Raw genomic sequence first — 20494 nt, 5'->3', positions numbered from 1 at the left:
TTGTATTCTCACGAGTCAGAATGGTAATTAAAGATAGTCGCAATACGATTCTTACTAGTAGAAATTTTATTTCAAAATATCTACAACTTTGATTGTACTAGTCAAAAATAAATTTAAGATATCTTATCTTTAATCCTTAAAAAAGTGGCCATTTTATGTATTACAGGTATCTGTAATTCAATTCTTCCTTGTTATTTCAGACATCCAAAATGAAAAACTATTCCAGATATCCAGAATGTAATTGTGGATATCTGAAATTGAAAGCCCAATACACATGAATGGCAAAAGTGACTTCATTTGTCCTAGGAAGAATGTCATTGTGGATATCTAAAATATCATTGTGGCTAGTCAATGAACCCTTTTTATGTTAAAATGGCACCCTGTCTACCTGTCAACAGACATAAACAATACTTTTATGGATATCTGCCTATTGTTTCTAGTCATAATTCTAACTGTAGGTATCTGAAAACACATGTTTACTAGTAATAATACGTCACAATGTATTTTGGACATTCAAAATTACATTCTGGATATCTGGAGTTGTTTTTCATTTTGGATATCTGAAATGAAAATTATGACTCGTAACAATTGGATTGAAGATATCTGAAATGGGAGTTTCTCCTATAAGAATTCTATTGCAGATATCCAGAATGTTCATTCTAGATATCCAGAATGATGTTGTGGATAGCTGAAATGTTCTTTTTGACTAGGAAGAATTGAATTACAGATATCTATAATACATATCCAATCTAGCTATTAAATGTTAAAACGGCTTGCAATAAACTTTAAGACCAGTAGGAGAACACCAGCTGTCAGTCACACAGGTGTCCATTCATATGTGCCATGACTTATTCTTATATTTATTTATTTTTATAACACCATTTACAAAATGGACATCATGTCCTATTGAACCTGAATGAGCAATTGAGACTGATAAATCAGGTGAGAAGTTCCATTCAAACAGTTCTTCTTGCAACCAGTAGAGTCGCCATCTAGTGGCTAAATGCTACTTCCATCCTTGTTCCCTGGCTTCACTTTTCAAATGAGAAGGTGTGATGTTGAGTCTCATGCAGGAGCTGGGGTTTCTGCAAAACGCATTGTTTATTTACATGTTTATAACTGCTATTGTACAGTTTGGTATAAAGTACCTAAAGGGGATACTTGAGTAAAAGTACAGGTATCTTACCAAAATACGACGTTGGTTGAAGTTGAATTCACCTTTTATTGGTCTTAACTACTCAGCTACCCCCCACGTCACTGTGACATGTCCCTATTTTTACAGTCAGAAGGCAGTGGGGATTAATGACATGTGGAAGCACTCTGTCCTACACTGGGAGCATCAGTCTGATTATTAACATATACCTTCATTTCTCCGAGAAGTGCTGATCCGTACCTTTTACGTTCACAAGATCATTTGTTGCTTTCTGTTCCATATGCCTGTACTGAACTGCGCAAAAGAGCCTTTGTCTATTCTGCACCTTTTGCATGGTATATGTTGCGGAAAGACTGGAAACTTAGTTAATTTCATTGAGGCTGACTCCACAACAGGTACTTGTTTTTCATAATGTGCTTGTTCATTTAATCTGGATTCTTTTTTTTATTTGTTTTCGGCTCGTGTTTTAATTTGTAACTATTGAGGGTTTCGTATTTGCTGTAGCCTATCTTGACCAGGAGGACTCCCCTGAAAAAGAGGTTCTTAATCTCAATGGGATTTCCCTGGTTCAATAAATGTTAAATGAAACATAGAAGAGATAGAACTATAAAGTAACTGAACTTTGAGTTGTAATATTTTGGAATATGGGGGCCCAGTATAAAAATATTTCATGGGGCCCAGAATTTCTAGCAGCGTCCCTGCCCACTGGTTTCTACAGATAAGTGAGCCAGGGCTATTCAGTTACAAACTCAGTTGGGCTGCATTTTTAAACCAAGATATTTAGCAGGACCCGACATTTTCCACAGCCATTAAAGCAGCAGGTGATGAGAAATTGAAAACCAGCACAAATGTATGTAAGGTGCATCAAAAAAGTGCATGAAAAATAATAACAGAACAAATACCGGTACTGTCAATGACTAGTATGAGCATTAGCTGTCACTGTTTCAAACTATAAAGAAATGTGTTCTCGAAGGAAACCATAAAATCTAAATTTGAGCAACAGTATTTGTTTGTCTTTGAAATAAGATGATGTCATGTATGATGTGAGAGTGCAGAATATAATAGAACTATCAGTGCTGCTATCAAACCTTTTAGAGCTGCATTCATGGCCTGTGCTACTCTGGGTATTTATATAGAAATATTTTAGAGACAGTGTTCATGGTGGGACCACAGACATGGGCCACTGAGACGTTGCTTTAGGGTCCAAATGTGGCCCACGGGCCGCCATTTGAATCCCCACTGTCCCCCAGTGCCTGACCGTGCACCGAGCATACACACTCTCCCTGTAGCCTGCAGGGGGCGACTGCGTGCTGGACTGTGTGCGCAGTGATAGGTGGTCAGAGAGCGCCACCACTCGCTGGCTCGGTCGCATGAGGTCCTTGACTGTCTCCTTCAGTGAAGGCTCTCAGACTGACACACAGCTGAGCTGAACACCCACAGAGCTGGCCGCGGTCATTGCTGCACACCGGAGGCAAAACAACAACAATAACAACAACAACAGGGAGATTTGCGATGATCTCGCTGGACTTCAATTTCAACATTTTGACCCGGGACCTGTCGCATTATCTGGAGAATCAGGTGAAAGTTGGACTGTTCGGCTCTGGAGTGGGTCTGTCCCTGGTGCTGGGCTTTAGCGCAGCCTACACCTGCTACTACTTGATCTCTGTAGCGAAGGTGAGTCGCTCTGCAAACAGCATTTAATGAGGCGAAGAGTCTCACGCACGCACACGCACACGCACGCACACGCGCACACACACACACAGCTTGTGTGTCCAGGTGAAATAGAGGTGTGAGGCACGTCATAGATGGACGTTTTCGCTCCTGCGCTGCACCGGTTCGCCGGTTCCGCTAACGGCTGTTGCAGCACATGTGGAGAGGTGATGATGATGATGAGGATGATGATGATAGTGATGATGATGATGATGATGTCAGACAGGAAAAACTTCATTTGGCTCATGATTATTCTCCTCCATCCATGACCATGAACAACACTTATATAACTGCATTCAATTAATCCATAGCGATAGAGTGACCGGCGCCGGGTATGGGATGCAGGACAGTAAGATGGAGTGTTGTCGGGCACAAAGTCACACCAGAGGCTGCGGTCAGGGTGAAACACACCATAAGAGCAGAATTTACTGCATCATTGGCAACACATTTATCTATTATAATACATATTATTTACCTAATCAGCAGATTGTGTAGGGTTACAAATGTCCTTCTCAGAAACTTGATGAAGGCTGATGAGTCATAAATACTTTATTTATACAATCATAAGTTTGATTTTAAAAAAAAAAAGGTTTTCTCATTTCCTACGCATTTAGTTATATGTTCTTTTAAAAATGTATTATTAGACCATGCATGTGTTATACTTACTATATAATTTTGTTAATCAGATTTGTATTATCTGTTAATGAATACATGCCAATCTATCTATCTATCTATCTATCTATCTATCTATCTATCTATCTATCTATCTATCTATCTATCTATCTATCTATCTATCTATCTATATCATTAACCTAATCAGCAAATTAGGTTTACAGATTTCGTTCTCTGAAAACTCTAAGAAAAAGGTAGTATTTAGATATAATATGATAAAGTTTTATTTATTATTGGAATAGAGAAACCCTTTAGATAGATAGATAGATAGATACTATCTATCTATCTATCTATCTATCTATCTATCTATCTATCTATCTATCTATCTATCTATCTATCTATCTATCTATCTATCTATCTATCTATCTATCTATAAGTGTGCTGCCACTTTTTGGATATTAATTCCAAATGCTGACGTTTATTAAATCCACTGACGTATTGCTTTCACAGTCTGGTCACATCACATCTCATCATGTGATGAGATGCGAGAGAGTCACTGTGTGATGCATTTCAGTGATGCGTTACAAAAAACAAACTGCAAAGTTAGACAGACGCCTTACAACACCTAAGATTAAACAGCTGCGACTGCCGCAGTGTCCTGCTTTACTTTATTTTATTACCCTCTGACTTTTTTTGTTGCCGTTCTGCTAATTCACCCTTTTCCTCTCAGTGAGCCACCTTTGTATTTTGTGTGAAGGAAATGGTTGCATAAATAAAGTAAAGCAGCTCAGGGTGATGCTGCCTCACAGACTATTATACTGTTTTTACACACATCGTAACACTTCACTGTTAAATTAATAACCTTATCACTACCACAGTCCATCCTCATCCATTCTGAAAGTGGAGGGGTTTTTTTTAGATCCTTTTGTCAATAATCTGCTATTCCACCAATAACTGCCCGTCTACATACAGTATATTTGACAATTTATATAATTATATTTCAATTGTATTCAACATACACAGTGTGGCATCCCTCTAACATCCTCTCCCACTTTATCCTCCACATGAGGGTAGCTGGGGGCCCACGGTTGGTGTAGTGGTTAGCCTTTGCAGCAAGAAGACCCGGGTTCCTGGGTTCGATCCCCGTTTGGAACAACTTCGGAACAAGGGCCTTTCTGCAAGGAGTTTGCATGTTCTCCCCGTGTGTGCGTGGGTTTTCTCCGGGTTCTCCGGCTTCCTCCCACAGTCCAAAAACATGCGATATGTGGATTAGGTGAATTGACCACTCTAAATTGACCGTAGGTGTGAGTGTGTGAGTGAATGGTTGTTTGTCTCTATATGTGGCCCTGCGATGGACTGGTGAACTGTCCAGGGCGTACCCCGCCTATCGCCCAATGTCTGCTGAGATAGGCACAGCACCCCCCGCGACCCTCTGGTGTAGGAAAAAGTGGTAGATAATGGATGGATGGATGGATGAGCGTAGCTGCTGCTGCCAATCCCAGCTGACACTGAACAAAAGGCAGGGTTCACCATGCAGTCCATCTCAGGGCCAATAGAGACGAATATCCATTCACTCACAACAATCACGGGCAATTTAGAGTGTCCAATTATAACCTCTGCATGTTGTTGGACTTGTGGAAGGAAAACCCAGAGACACACAGCATGCTGGGACACAAACCAGAAACCTGTGAGGCAACAGTGCTAACCACGTGCCCCAGTATGGTGCACTCTTAGAAATAAGGGGTTCGAAAAGGGTCCTTCTACAAGGGCTGAGGTTCTACCTGGAAAGAAGTAAGAACCATTTTGATCCAGAGAACCCTTTAAAACCCCTTTCCTGAATAAAAGGTTTTAAAAGGGTTCCTGGAGCCAAAAAGGATTCTCCTCTGAGGACAAGCCGGATAACCTTATATGGTTCTACTTAGTACTTTTATTTCTAAGAGTGTATCAATAAGATCACATCTAAAATGCATATTGGAGAAATCAATCTGTATATACTGTATAAAAGATTGATGTTGATATTGCAGTGTTGACAAAACACTGCAATAAGTTGCAAAAAAAAAGGGTAAATGTAAGTGTAATGATATATGATTTTTCAGTGACGCAAACAACAATTAAGAAATATCACATTTTGACTCAAACCCCTGCCACATGCACGTATGTGTTTTTACAGAAACCACAGCTTATCTCTGGGGGTAAGAACTTCTGCCAGTTCCTGAGGGATCATTGTCCGGTGGTGTCAGAGACCTACTACCCCACCTTTTGGTGCTGGGAAAGCCGCATCCAGACTCTGCTGAGACCCTTTCTCACAGCTAAACCTCAGGTTGTTTACAGAAAGTAAGTCATCGCTGTAACTGATGTAAACTGATTATCCATCTCAAGTTGTTTCGGATGTGTTTGTATTTGCAAACAGATGGTGTTTGTGTGTTTCTAATGTGCACTGTAACTCGCTCACAGTGTCTCTAATAAGTATATCAAACAAGTTTCGCCTGTGCATGAACTGCCTTTGAGGTTTTTTTGGTTTGATTTCTTTGTTTCCAGTTTCACAGCTGGAAACAAATCCCAGGCTTTGATCGCTCTTCCCGCTGCTTGATAATGTACATTCTGTTGAAGATTAAGTGCCACTGTGAATTGGCCCCTGAGTGTAAAAGAGATTAAAAGGAATGAACAGAACCTGACTTTTTTAATTATTACTCTTTATTACTTGTTAAGATACTCACACAGTTCGTTATTTTCCCATGACCATACTTGTTGGCGTATGTACGTGTGAGTGTATACAGAACAAAATGTATATTTAATATGTAAATATTTTTGTTTTATTCATCTTTGACATAGAAAAATTAATCCTCAACCTAACAAATATGAATAAGAAATTATCTTAAAGGTGCATTATGTAATAAATCTAAAGCAACTGGCCATAAAATCCTCCTAATTTGTCACAGAGACTCAGGAATAATGTTCATATAACAAATTGAACTCACCAACAACAACAGTACAGACAAAATATTTGCATTAAAAAAAATCTTTTGCAGACTGCAAATCATGTTTATGTTTTAAAATCATGTTTTGGCATGTGGCGCCACCTACCGCCGTGTACCAATCATTGCAGTCAGTAGAGTCTCAGCTGCAGAGCAACCATGGGTTGCCAGTTATGTCAGGAAACGAAACCTAAAAGACCTCGGTATTTTGAGTTTGAATGTAGTAACTGTTTTTGGCCACATTCTAACATATGGCACCTTTAAGTATCTTCAGCCTTAATAAGTAAATAAGTCGAAAATAAAGTGTCGTTCGATAAATACACTGAATTCAGGTCAATTACAGTACTACTTTTCATTTTTTGCAGCCTTAACCTTAACGTTAATTTATATGAAGTCACTTAAAACTATTTAATTTACTTAATCAAAATTGTTCCATGTAATAATAATAATATTAGTGCAGTTTTTAATTCCTATTTTTGTTGCCTTAATTTGTTTGCATCAAGGACATTGATGGTATGCTTTATTCTGATCGTCCAACTCTTTTGGTATCGTTATTATCACATATCCCTCGGGGACACTAGGGCATCCCCACATAATGAAGTTACATGAGGTCAACTCAATGACAGACACTGTGAAAACTGTCCTGATTTAGTCATATATACGCAGTCTGGGTGAAATTTCACTCTCCCCGTCGACCGAGCTGATGACTGGCTGCAGCACGCCTCCAGCTCTGTGCAACGGACACTCTGCGTTTGCCCCTCCCTGACTTTGAGAGATCGCCTCAGGTGCATAATCCATGGCGGTTCTGTAATTTCACGCTGAGGCGCTGCAGCCTGTGTTTGTGTGCAGTGCAGGTTTTAAAATGCACTGGCGCTGGGGATAAATTACCTCATCTGCCAGGCGGGCTGCAGTTGTACAGTCCAGAAACTGATTGAGCATGAGAACCCACTGGTGCAGTGCCTTTCTTCCTCCCCCTCTGCTTGCTGTGTGTTGCAAGGCACGCTGACAAGATGATCACGAGGGAAATGAGGCAGCCGTTAGTGAACGCTCTGAATCTGAGAGAATCAAATGCACAAAGAATATTATTGACTTTTTTATGATCATTTAGTGAGCAGATGTGCAGTTACCCTGAAATGTATGAGTGCTTTAATCTGATCAGTCTTAGCCCGTGCATGTGTGTTTACATGAACACATTGGACTGAACTCACACACACTGTCAGACTGATGGATGATAATGTACAGAAATATCCGCATTGCTGCCCTCCGTGTCCTGCTCCTCTCTACAGTGAGCTTATAAAGGCAGCAGATGGAGGACAGATCTCTTTGGACTGGTTTGACAATGACGACAGCCTCTCTCATCCCAACCCTGCGACCAGGCCCACAGTCCTCCTTCTCCCCGGTCTGACCGGTACGAGCCGAGAGTCCTACATCCTGCACATGGTCCAGCAGAGCCGGGATCTGGGCTATAGGTGGGTGGTCCTGACTGGATGGTCTGGCTGAGGTCCAGCACTGAGCACACACACTCAGGGCACTGAATCACAAAAAAAAAAAAAACGACATTACTGTGCCTTGTGTACTAATTTATAGTTAAGTGAAGCGATGTGCTGCTTGTTGTTGATTTGTAGTCAATTACACAGATAGAGCTGAGCTTTGTGTCACGAGCTGCTTCCGCAAAAAGGACAAACGTAGCACAAGTTTGAAGAGTTGCAAGGGGAGGCAGTTTCTTTCTCCATCTCCAAGTGGTCCTTTCTGCATTCTCTGCATTCACTCTTTCTCCCAGATTTGGGGAGGGAAAGGAAGAGAGTTGGCAAACTCAGCATCATCCACATCCACCCCTCGCCCCTGTTGGTGTAGCTTAATGAATTACAGCTTATCCTTGTACAAGCTTTGCAGCTTAGCACGGACCAGCTTCCTGCTCTATGCTGCAGTTTGTGTGTGTGTGTGTGTGTGTGTGTGTGTGTGTGTGTGCGTGCGTGCGTGCGTGCGTGCGTGCGTGCGTGCGTGTGTGTGTGTGCGTGTGCGTGCGCCTCCCCACAGATGGAAACAGCAAGTCTGATTCCCATCAGATAAAAAAACAACATGGGCAAAGGAGAGATGCTGATGCCTCTGCTCTATAGCGCAATGATCTTCACACAGCTGTGCCTCTACTTAGTACTGTGATTTTTTTCACTTCTCTTTCACTTTCTATTTGAGGGACCTTGCCATGCACGAAAACTCAGACTATGTGTACATGAGGCCCCACGTAAATTGTGATTCTGGCAAGCTGGGCAATTCGATGAATTTTGCCGGAATTACAGTTCAAAACTACATTTCCACATTTTGTGTTCCCACTAGCCACGCAGCAGGTTTCCGCCCCAGACTGTTGACACCGTCATCTTCCTTTGACCTGTATGCAGGTTACCGTGGCAACCACGGTAGTGGCTAAAAGTTTGCACGACTAGCACACACAGAAGGCTTTTGTCAGTAAATGTGCCACCTACTGGCAACAGGAAGTAGGAAGCAGGAAGCTCTACCCCGACATACATGGGGGTAGGGGGTGCTAGGTGTGAGGGTCCGTTCAGTACTGCTTCCTGCCCAAGTTTGGTTAATTTTCAAAATATAGAATCATTGTTTAATTAATTTTGCCCACTTTCCCTCTGAACACCGCACATTGCTACTAGATTTTTTTTTTAAATTATACTTGAATTTGGGGCTGCAATATTTTCATTGCTATTTAACCATCTTACCTTGATTGGCCTGATAAATAAAATAAAAAATGCTAATTATATGCTCTTAAGGTGATATCTTCATGACAACAGTACCAAAACTCACAGATACTTAACCTGACTTACCTTTTGCTTTAAAAGAACACTTTAACAGTCCAGTGTGTCACAGTTAAGACTGTTTATTGACAGAAATTGAATGTGCTACACCTAACTATGTTGACTTTGTTGTGTATTATTAGATGTTTTTTGTAGCCTCAGAATCAACCTTTTACATGTACTTTATGGAGGCCACCATCTTGCACTGAACAAACCAGCTGGAAAAAAGCCTCCTTTTGTGAGGATCACCGTAGTTCCCTGTCACACTTGGAAAAGTGAGCATTAGTTTCAGTCTGTGGTCTCACCTTTAGGTGTCACTAACTCTTTCATAGTGGAAAATTAAGTTTTTTTTTTTTTTTAAATTACTTAATTTTCTGAACAGCTTTATCTCTCAATGAACTTGTTTCACTTATAATCAATAGATGAACTGAATAATGGAGCCAACACTGAGACTTAGAACAATCAAAAGTGTTTTTGTCTGTTTCAGATGTGTGGTGTTCAACAACAGAGGCGTTTCCGGTGAAACATTGCTGGTAAGAGCCTCAGCCTTTTCAACCTTTCGCCTCGCGTTCGTCCATTTTTGTCATCTGTTTTTCCAGAAGAGCAGACGTGTCCACGCGGTATGAAAGGGACTGTCGAGGACAGATGCTGCTTCCCGTTTGTCATACTGACAGCTTCCCAGTCGAGTTGTCCTTTTTCTTCATCCACAGCATCTGTTTGTTGCACTCGTGTTGTGGAGCACACAGGGAGCAGAGGGAGATGCCGCACAGACAAACAGACAAGCGAGGATTACATTTCAGTACAGATACTGTATTTTAATCCTTAGCCGCTGAAACATGACCTCGTCATGCACGTGCTGTTCTGCCACCTGGCTTAATCTGTGCTTTTACACGTCCTTTTATATTTAGCCAACAAAATGGGCCTGAGCTCTGATTAAGCTTCATATGTCCACTTTCCTTTATGCCCCCTCCTCTGTATCTCTGCACATTGGAACAGAGGCACGCTCTTTATGCACGGCTGTCTCCCCCTGATCTAATCGTACTGCAGTCAAACTATCTGACACTGATTTGTCCGTGGTCAAACTATCTGACTGACTATCTGTCTGAATCCTTACGAAGGCTTTTACAGCAAAAAGCCTGCGATCCAATGACTCAGGCAGATTTGGAAGGACATTAACATCCGGTTTTCAAAATAAAAACACTGAGAGCACTGTGTCTCTGAGCGCATGTTTGAAAGTATGTCTTTGAACTGGAAAAATTAGGAAAATCTTCACAGCTACTGTATGTTTTAGAGACCTAATAACTGTATAGTGAACTGAACTAAAAGTTCTGAATAAGGATTCAGCACATTGATATCCACTTGTGTACTAGATATCAGACATTTACTGTACAGTTATAGAGAAAATTTGAGGTGTCCCATATTCGCACTATTAATATTATTAACTTTGAGATGTACATTTAACTTGAAATTTCTCAAAAACTGTACAGGAAAAGTGTCTGATTAATAGTAGTAGTCTTAGATGTTCTGAACACAACATAATCAGTCCTGGTCAGAACCTGTTTTGATTAAAAAGTGCAAATATGGGCCATTCAACTCAAAGTTTTCTCTCTTTATACAGTTGCTCAAAGTCTTGTTATTAGGCCTCTGAAACATAGCTGCAAGGTTTTCCATTATTTTCCCCACTCAGAGATATGGTGCTCTCAGTGTTTTAGTTTGAAAAATATTGATGTCCTCACAAGTCAGCTTGATGCATTGGATCACAGGCTTTTCATTGTAAAAGCCTTTGCAAGGAGGGCGTTAATATACAGTGTCAGATAGCTTTTACCGCAGTGATCTAATCATATCATCACTACTCTACCACACCGAGAGCTCGTCCAGCACACAAATGTTGTTTCATCACAGGCAGGGATTGTCCATAGTCGATCTACTGTTCCTCTCAGTGGGCATAAATCTGAATCAGCAGTTGATTTGTGTCCTGCTGTTGTCTTTGTCTTATTCTGTCTCTGCTGCACTGAAGCGAAGTGTCCACTGTCACCCAGTGGTACATACAGCTTCCTATACTCACAACAGTTTGGCAGAGCTGAATGCCCTGAATGTAATAGAGGGCATTTAAACAGATTACAGTTGCAAATGGAAGCTGGAAGATTTTTACGATCATATTTCTTAAATGTCCAAAGTGAGGGTGTGTACTTAATATAAGAGTGTGTTATTATTGTATTATTGTTTCATGAGTCAGCTAAATGAAATAGAAAGCAGGTTTTCCAAATTCAGAATTTCTTTGTGGAATATGTTAAAGAAGACCGTTAGATGAGCAGGACTGATGAAGTCAGTTTGATTGGTGAGGTAATAGATAATCTGGTAGTTTACAAATCAGTGCCATTTAAATGAATAAATAACAATGGAAATCATCTCTCGTGTGTCTTCCACCATTATTGTACAGTGGTGCAAAAACATTGGTGATGAATCTTAAAGCAGAGTGATGCACAGAGACTGAGTTCACGTCTTTAAAATCACCATAATCCAAAACTAACATGAAGATGTATGGTAAAATACAAACAGCGTTCATTTCAGATTTAAGATTAAAAATCTTAGTGCTAAGGAGGGAATGTTCCCCCTTATTTTCAAGGGATTTAGTAAATAAAGGCTCCTGCGAGTGTTTTCTCTGCAGTGTCCACTCAGTGTGAATACTGTCCATGGTTTAAATGAGCCAGCACTTTACACTGAAACACAATGTGTAGGATGCCCCTGCCTCAAAAGCTGTCCTGAGAAGGAGTGCCCCAATTTCTCAGGCTCTTAAAAAGCCTGTTGCTTAACACTCTCCTGTGGAGTTGCTCAGATATTCCCTTCAACAACTATCTGTGTCTTACTTCTGTTTTTCTATGGTCTTAGGAATCACAAAAGAGTTCTACCTGAGTTTCTGCATGAACCCAGTACTTCTCAATGGTGGTCCCCAATGAACCACTGAACCGCATGTTCTAGATGCTCCCCTGCTCCAACACACCTGATTCAAAGATTTAAATGAACGTGTTGTGTTAGATTCTGTATATGTGTTTGATTTTGTTTTTCGATGGAACATTGGTCATAGTGGCACTGCGGTCCAGGACAAATTTCTCTCTGGGACAAATAAAGTTTATCTTGAATCTTGACTGGGTTGTTATCAGGCATCTGCAGAGCTCAATGACGAGCTGACCAATTTGAATTGAAAAGCAACTGCTTATCAACAGCTTCCCGATAATTCCAGCTCCGACGTTTAAGTATCTCAGATTTATGGTGATGGTTTTTTTACCTCACAGCTCTTAATAAACACCTTAATAACATGATGTCCTTGGTAATATTAGCTGGAAAGAGACCCATTTGCAAATTCAAGAAATAATACACCCTGCAAAAAAATGTACATTCAGCAAACCGTGAGGTGAAACATTAAACCAGCAACACTTTTACATAATATTTAGAAAGAAAATGCATTATAGCGTTGCATTAATTGGCTACTATTTAGCAGATTTTAACGTGGTAGTATAATTTCCTTTAAATGAGACGAGTGGCAATGGTTTCATTGCTATCAATATCATAGAAATGATTAATTGACCTCTTGCTGTGTTTCCTACGAAGTGCATAACTCAAAATCATTTTGAAACCATCGTAGAACCACAGCCACCATATCAAATTATAGTGCAGTATTAATTAGTTTCCAAATGATGCCTGGTACGTGGAGATAGTATTTTCTCCTAAGGGTTTAATTCTTGAGGTGATATATTTGTTTTAAAAAGAAACTCAGTTCGGCCCATACCCAACAAGATGATAACATTTTAAAGTAATAGAAAATACATAAACATGATGTATAGTAATAAGTAAACAGCATGAGCGACTGTACGTTTGTGCTGTTTGTCCCCAGACCCCGAGGACCTACTGTGCAGCCAATACAGAGGATCTGGAGACTGTTATTGAGCACGTCCAGAGGACCAATGAAGCTGCGCCAATCATGGCTGCTGGAGTGTCCATGGGCGGGTAATGAAGCCACTCACAGCCACAACAGCTGACTGGGCGTTTCAAACACAATATTGCTGACAGAGACAGAGTCCCTCATTTGTTGATGACTCAGTCTGTGGTAAATGAGACTGCAATTACACTGCATTATGAGCAAAGCTCAGGGGTCTTCCAGTTTCATGGATGGGGACAACCCATGAGTAAGACATTATTGAATAGTGACCAGGGGGAGACTGGTCGCACAAAAAAGTCAATTTGAATGGAAGTCTATGGGAGAATGAGCTTTTCACCCAATGTACAACATCTATAAACATTCCTGGCAAGTTAAGGCTCTCAGTTGATAGTTTCATTTCTTTTTCAGTAGCAAATGATGTCAGTTTTACAAAGTATGTTTCAATAGGTAATGAAGCATGGCACATATCAGATTCTTATGATGTTACTGTTGTCACTTGATTCTCACTGACTAGTGTAGCTCAGTTAGTCTGATTTGTTTTGTGGCAAATGCAGAGAAGAAAATAAAGAGCACTGGTATCATTTCAGTATTCAAAAAAGAGCTGTTTTTTCCCAATTGCTCTCTTTTTCCCCAACCTTCCTTTTGTCTCCTGTCCGTTTCCAGGATGATGTTGGCCAATTATTTGGGGCGTAAGGGCCGGAAAACCTGCCTGAAAGGCGTTGCGGTCTTCTCAGCGGGCTGGGATGTGTTCGAGTGCACCGCCTCGCTGGAAAAACCCTTAGATCGATTCCTCTTCAACTCCTACCTCACTAGCTGTCTCCAAGCCTCTGTGCACAGGTCAGCCAAGGCCAGGAGTGGGATTAACGTGGCCAATCACTCACCTCTTGTGCTTTGGGGGCTTAACATTTCATGAGCTTTAATAACATGATTGGAAATATTTATCTTACATTGCATGATTTAAGGTTTGATTTTGACAGTTTTTGCAAAGTACTTCACTGGTGCTGTATTTATAATTTGTTAGCCTGTGGGAGAAGCCTCGGTAAAAACAGTGAATAATTCTTATACGCAATACTTTCTGATCAGTGTATTAATATTGGCATGATATGTGTAATATATAATATAATATGGACATTAATTAGTAAAAGTTAAATGCATGCTTATGTTTTTGTTGTACCATTTAATTGGATCGTTGCAACACTGTCAGTGGTTTTGTTTTTCCGTTCTTCCCCGCAGACACAGACCGGTGCTTGAGAAATGTTACGACATTGATCATATCATGAAGGTTGGTAATTATTTTCAGTGACACTTGGCTCTAAATGCTAATCTGATTAAACGAGATGGCCAGAGGTTAATCACATTACTCGGCTCCCGCAGGCGAAGACCATCCGCGAGTTTGATGAGAGGTTCACCTCCATAATGTTCGGTTATCCCACCAACGACGACTACTACCGCGATGCCAGTCCTATCCACGGGCTGCAATCTGTGCAGGTGCCAATGCTGTGTCTGAACGCTGCTGATGACGTCTTCTCTCCGTCTCATGGTGAGTCAAATATTACACTAGTCTTAAAGCTCCAGTATGTAACTTTTAGTGATTTTTTTTTCTTGTAACATTATTTGTATGCTGCATCCTTCTCCATTTAAGAATAGGCTCTGTCAAGTAATACTATCAGACCGAGCATTTGTGTGTATACAGCAGCAGCGCAGGGGTGGGTGGGGGGCTAGAAGCATTTATTCCATCAAACTACTGAACCACTTTTTTTTCACCAGTAGAATTCACTTCTTGAACTTTTCTTGGTCGTTACTCATATGGCGCTTTTCCACTAAACATGACTCAGCTCGGCTTGGCTCAGTTCGACTCAACTCCATTATTTTATTTTATTTTTTTGCTTTTTCATTAAGGATAGTACCTGGTACCTGGTGGCGTCTCACTTTACTAGGACAATGTTTCTGTTGCCTCCATCCGGCCAGACATGAAATGAGTCACTTCCTGTGTGCAGTGCGGTAATATCACTGGACAACATGAGATCTAAACGCTGCTTTGCTGAGAAACACAGAGAATTGTTCACTGTGTTAATGTTTAACAATGGTTTGAATATAACAGTCATTCTTTTATATTTAAACGTTACACACCACAGTTTTATATATCTTATAATAAATGCTTTATAAGTATGTATAGCTATTGTGTGCCAGCTGTATAATGACCCTAGAAGTGTAAAGTATTCACACAACACCAATTTTAATGCTTGAATGCTTTCCCTCCTTTGCAGCTATTCCGGTGGAGGCAGTGAAGCAGAATCCCAACCTTGCCCTACTTATTACCTGTCATGGCGGCCATATTGGCTTCCTCGAGGGCCTTTGGCCTCGACGGAGCACTTACATGGACCGAGTCTTCAAGCAGTTTGCTAAGGCGGTCATCGAACACGGCAACCGGCTCAACGACCTCTCCTGATTGGAGAGAACTTTTCTTTTACTTCTTCTTCTACTTCCTCAACCGTTTTTCCTTGATGCCTCTTTCTTTCTTCTGAAATCTCTGCTGCACTTGTTCCTTTTCAAATTCCATCTAACATTTCATTGTTGGTTCTCTCCATCCTTTTTCCTCTTCCATCCCCACGTACTGCATTCCATCCTTTGTTCATTCGTCTCTAACTAAACCAGTTCGGCCTTTTTCCTTCCCTCCATTGACTTCTCCGTCTTTGTCTCATTCCTGCTCGACATGCAAAAGGAAAACGGATTCGTTCTTATCTGAAGGGCACATCTTATTGAATGCAGCATTTGTGTCACATTCAACATCCATTTATTTATTCCTTATAGTTAAAAAGCCATTGTATGTAGCCGTGCTCTCGATGGAACTCTTATTTCACTTCTGGAATCTGTTTCCATTTGGCTCAGTTGCATTAGCTAGATGAACAAAAAATGCAATTACCTTGTGCAATCATTTCCTTTTTAACTTTAAGTACTGTATATTAAACTTCAATCATCTTTAATCACGAAAGCAATTAAAGCTATTTATCAGTAGGATTTTAGCCCTCAGGGATTATTTATTCATATTTGCCGTGTTTTATTCCTGTGCAATATGTTGTCACTCATTCTCCTTTTGCCTTTACTGTCATTTAGTGGCCCATATTTTAAACAACAGTATTTTGGAGTTTTCCCACTGTTTCTGCTCTTTATGCTAAGCTAACCAGCTGCTTCTTATGCACTTTCACACATTCTACCTTCATATTTTACCAAGTAGTTCTACAGAAAATAGCTCATTGTTAATGACGAGGAATGTGAAATTGCACTATTTCAGTTTTTAACCATGCCTCTAATTCCTTAATGCAAGACACTTTGTTCCATATGATTGTATGAGCGTATTTCCTCAAAGGCTGAAAGTCAGAAACCGGTATGAATTTGTGTTTTTATGCAGCTGCTATAGATACAGGGATGTAAATGAAGTAATGCACATAGGAAGACAGAGAGGATATTATGTATGTTCAAAGTGGTGGATGTTGCGTTACATGATGCATCGTTGATGGACGGTCTTTTATTTTTTGTTTATCCGCCAACAATGATCAAGCGGCTGGCTACCGTGTATGAGTTGGCATTGATGAAGCAAGCAGATCCGACTGGCGGCCAGGCTCTCAGTAATGCACTGCATGAGAGAGTCTTCACTTCCTGTTCCTGTGGAATTGTGGTGTCTATTTGTTCTGCCAATACAGTAGCATGTCTCTTACTCTCTCTTTCTGTCTCATCGCGTCCTGAAAAACTCAACATCCCATCGTAATATGTAGCACCGAGGGCATGTTCGTGTTTCCCGTCGTCGTTTCATTTTGTACGCTGCATACTTCGTGTAGAATAACTGAACTGGTAAATGGGAAAAAAAAGGAAATGAACAGTCTGTTTAGCAATAAGCTTTTAAACTGAACAAGTGTCTCTGTAGGACTTAGTGAGTACTACTGTATGCACATTATCAACACAAGTGTATTATGGTGAATTTAATAAATTATTAAACAGATTCCATTTGTCTTTTGCCTCCAGTGTATTTGCTTATAATGCAAGTACTGGACAGAGTATAGCGGGCTGTTTCTCTTGCCATGTATTATTAGGATATACAAGTTTATTTATTTATTTATTTCATTCTGAAATATTATTTCCAGGTAATGGCTTGGTAGAATCAGTGTCATAGTGCTGTAATAATGTGATAATGTTACAATAACACTGTTATTTTCAAAGTAATATCCAGGCAATTGCTTTCTATATATGCTACAGTATCATTTTAATCGTTTTCACATTAAATTTTAAAGAATTTAATTTGGTTGATTTGGTTTGAATATGAAATATATTCATGTAATCTTTAGATTAAAGGTAATACTTAGTATAATAGTATAGTATAGTTTAATGCAGGGACTCAGCTGTGGCAGTTTATGTGCAATAACTGTTAGTGTTTGGTTTCATTGTAAAACCACATTAAGCCAAACATCTACATGCATAGTCATTACCTGAAAAACACACGTGACTATATTTCCATGCTAATATTTGGATATAATAGAACTAGAATAGAAAAAAGACAACATTATCAATATTATTACCACTTAAACACTGGTAAAATCCACATTTCATCACTCGTGACTGCAGAGTCATCTACGGGAGTCACAGAGAGAGAGATAACCACTGGGAGTGGCTTACTCTTACTGTATATCACACACAGGGTCATACTGTCCCCGTCCTCTTCACATCACAGTAATGGCTTTTGGTCCATAGGACCGACTCACTCAACAGGCTTAGCCAGTGATAGGATATTCATTGCTGCAGCAGTGGATGTGATCCAGCACAGACAACCGTAATCCTCTGCCACTGCACTTTACCTTCACCCCAACCCAACCTAACCCCCCTCCTCTCCAATGAGCACACATACAGTGGAGCTTTGGTTTGAGCTGGATCGTTTATGGGAAGCCCGAGAGTAATTGGAGCGGGTTGCCCAGAGGGATGAACGATATACTCCTTGTTACCATTTGAAAATGGATATAATGTCGGAGGAATCTGTCAATCAGTGTGAGGACGGTCAAGAACCTGAAAGCTAAGCATCAGATTTAAAATTCCTCTTCAATGGGGTCCTTCTGCACTTTGAGCACTTGGACCCTAATCACACAATCAAAGAGAAGCCAGTCATTGAACGTTTGCAGTCAGGAAACAGTAAATTAACTCTTTGGCTGGACACATGGATTTCTGTAAATCTTAAAGTGTACATTCTTCAGAGACAAGCTTCTCTTGTGCTCGCTGCACAACTTCTTTCTGCTTTTCCCAAACGAGCAATTACGATGTGCATGAATCTGAATGCAGCTACTTTGCCCTCTACACCTTATCCTATCCTGACTGCTGCCGGCTGAAAATAGCCATGTGTTATATATCACACGGGGGCTGTAGGTTGATGGAAAGTCATGCTCTAATATTACTTTGCAGGGGCTGAAATAAGGCAGTCCCCTGGACCGGCAATGCCCCTGTGCCCTCATAGTGAAACCACAGAAGAGCCCGGCATCCATTATGAAGCCATTTCTGCTCTTGATAGTGATGAGGGTATAGTTGAATATGGTCACAGTGGACTTACAGGGGCGTCGAGAGGAGGAGAGATGGAGCAAATGAGCAATGGCTTGGGATTTACTCCACAGCAGAATAAAAACACCTGGGATTGAATGCAGAGGAGAGAGCGAGGGGATTATTAATCATGAGCTGGAGACAGGTCAGCACATGCATTTCAATAACACTGGTTTACTTTATTAATTAAGTACTGAGTTTAAACAGGACATAGAGAGGACACTGAAATAACATAGATATTAAAGGGTCACTGCTGCAATTTTACCTGAAGTTCAATAACGTATTGCAAAGAACACTGCTCAACCTTTTACAAAGTTTGATATTTTCACACACAAAACAAAATGATAGTTTTTCGATCCACATAGAATTCCAATAAATACATTCAAACCACTACACCTATTGATAGTGATAGTAAATATTGCTCAAATAATAAAGAGAATGCATATCAAATTATCCATGTATGAAAATGAATAAATAAATAAATAGGGAAGAAAATAAGGAGGGGCGTGGAAGCCATTAGATCAGCAATAATTGAAGTACTTTGGTTGTACACTCTTAGAAATAAAAGTGCTAAATAGAACCATAAGGTTCTTCGGCTTGTCCTCATAGGAGAACCCTTTTTGGCCCCAGGTAGAACATTTTTTTAAAGGTTCCACCTGGAACCCTTTTAAAACGCTTTATTCAGGAAAGGAGTTTTAAAGGGTTCTCTGGATCAAAATGGTTCTGACTGGAACCATTAGTGTTACCAAGAACCCTTGAATAACCCTTTACCGAAGAAAGGGTTATTCAGAAGCTAATGGTTCCAGGTAGAACCTCAGGCCCTTATTTCTAAGAGTGTACTGTATTTCTACCACTGGTTCGAAAATGTTGGTGAAATGAGATGAAAAACACGCCAACGAATTTAGAAGTTATTTATTACATTTATAAATTTTCAACAACTATGGCATGGCTCTTATGTCATAATGTTCACAACCCACAACAACAATGGTAAACATGAGGTAGATCACCCAAACACCAAAGCTACTAATAGGCTGCACATGGTTATCAAGCACACTTCAGTGAAGATTGTGAGAGCAAGTTGCATATTAAGAGTTAAATTATCAAAAACAAAGACACATTCTATGGACTGCGGCAGTTTGACGATAAAGTTTTTTTTTAACACCAGTCTCATATCTGAGCGATTGGAGAACTTAATTTAATTGATTTGCTTGTATGGATTCTTGTTTTCTGCTGGCAACTTGTGTATAGTGCAAGTTCACATTTCTACCTCCAAGACATTCAGTACAATTAAGGGTCATCTGGGTCTCGTGCAAAGTCTTCACAGATGGTTTTGAAGAGGACGCACCCCCTTAGTTCAAGTGAGCTCAGCATGCAAATCAAATATACACTTCAATATGATTATCAGTCCCAAAGTATTTGCCAAATAAATAGAAATCCCTCACGGACTTGATTTTCATTTTCAATAAAAATCCAACTCAAGAACAGCGCGAGGACAGAGACATATTATTAAGGACACATCTAGGTAGATTCTTCTTGCTTTTGCAACACAACACAAAATGCAGAAAGACATATTGACCCCAAAAAATACTGGCAAAAGTTACACAAGACTAAAAAAAAAAAACATCAGTAACCCTCAGTGGTTAAGGGACGATACAATATATTAATAATGTAAACAAAGCTTTAAACAGTACAGAAGTCTGAAATCCAAACTTTCCTCTTGTTTTACTCTGAC

At 40.1% G+C, this 20494-nt stretch overlaps 1 protein-coding gene across 1 annotated transcript; it reads left to right on the top strand.

Moving 5' to 3' along the window:
* Nucleotides 1–2665: 2665 nt before the first annotated feature.
* On the top strand, nucleotides 2666–15637 carry abhd3 (abhydrolase domain containing 3, phospholipase; the record flags this gene model as incomplete). The annotated part of the gene is made up of 9 exons (XM_083889873.1): nucleotides 2666–2827; nucleotides 5646–5809; nucleotides 7737–7919; nucleotides 9739–9784; nucleotides 13144–13256; nucleotides 13852–14025; nucleotides 14422–14470; nucleotides 14563–14728; nucleotides 15456–15637. 9 exons carry the CDS (start codon nucleotides 2666–2668, stop codon nucleotides 15635–15637), a joined length of 1239 nt encoding a protein of 412 aa, XP_083745999.1.
* Between the last annotated feature and the right edge of the window lie 4857 nt (nucleotides 15638–20494).

Source organism: Microchirus variegatus (assembly GCF_963457635.1).
Source record: "Microchirus variegatus genome assembly, chromosome: 5".
NCBI lineage: Eukaryota > Metazoa > Chordata > Actinopteri > Pleuronectiformes > Soleidae > Microchirus > Microchirus variegatus.
The sequence above is the reverse complement of the archived record's forward strand: the minus strand, read 5'-3'. Positions and strand labels throughout refer to the sequence as shown.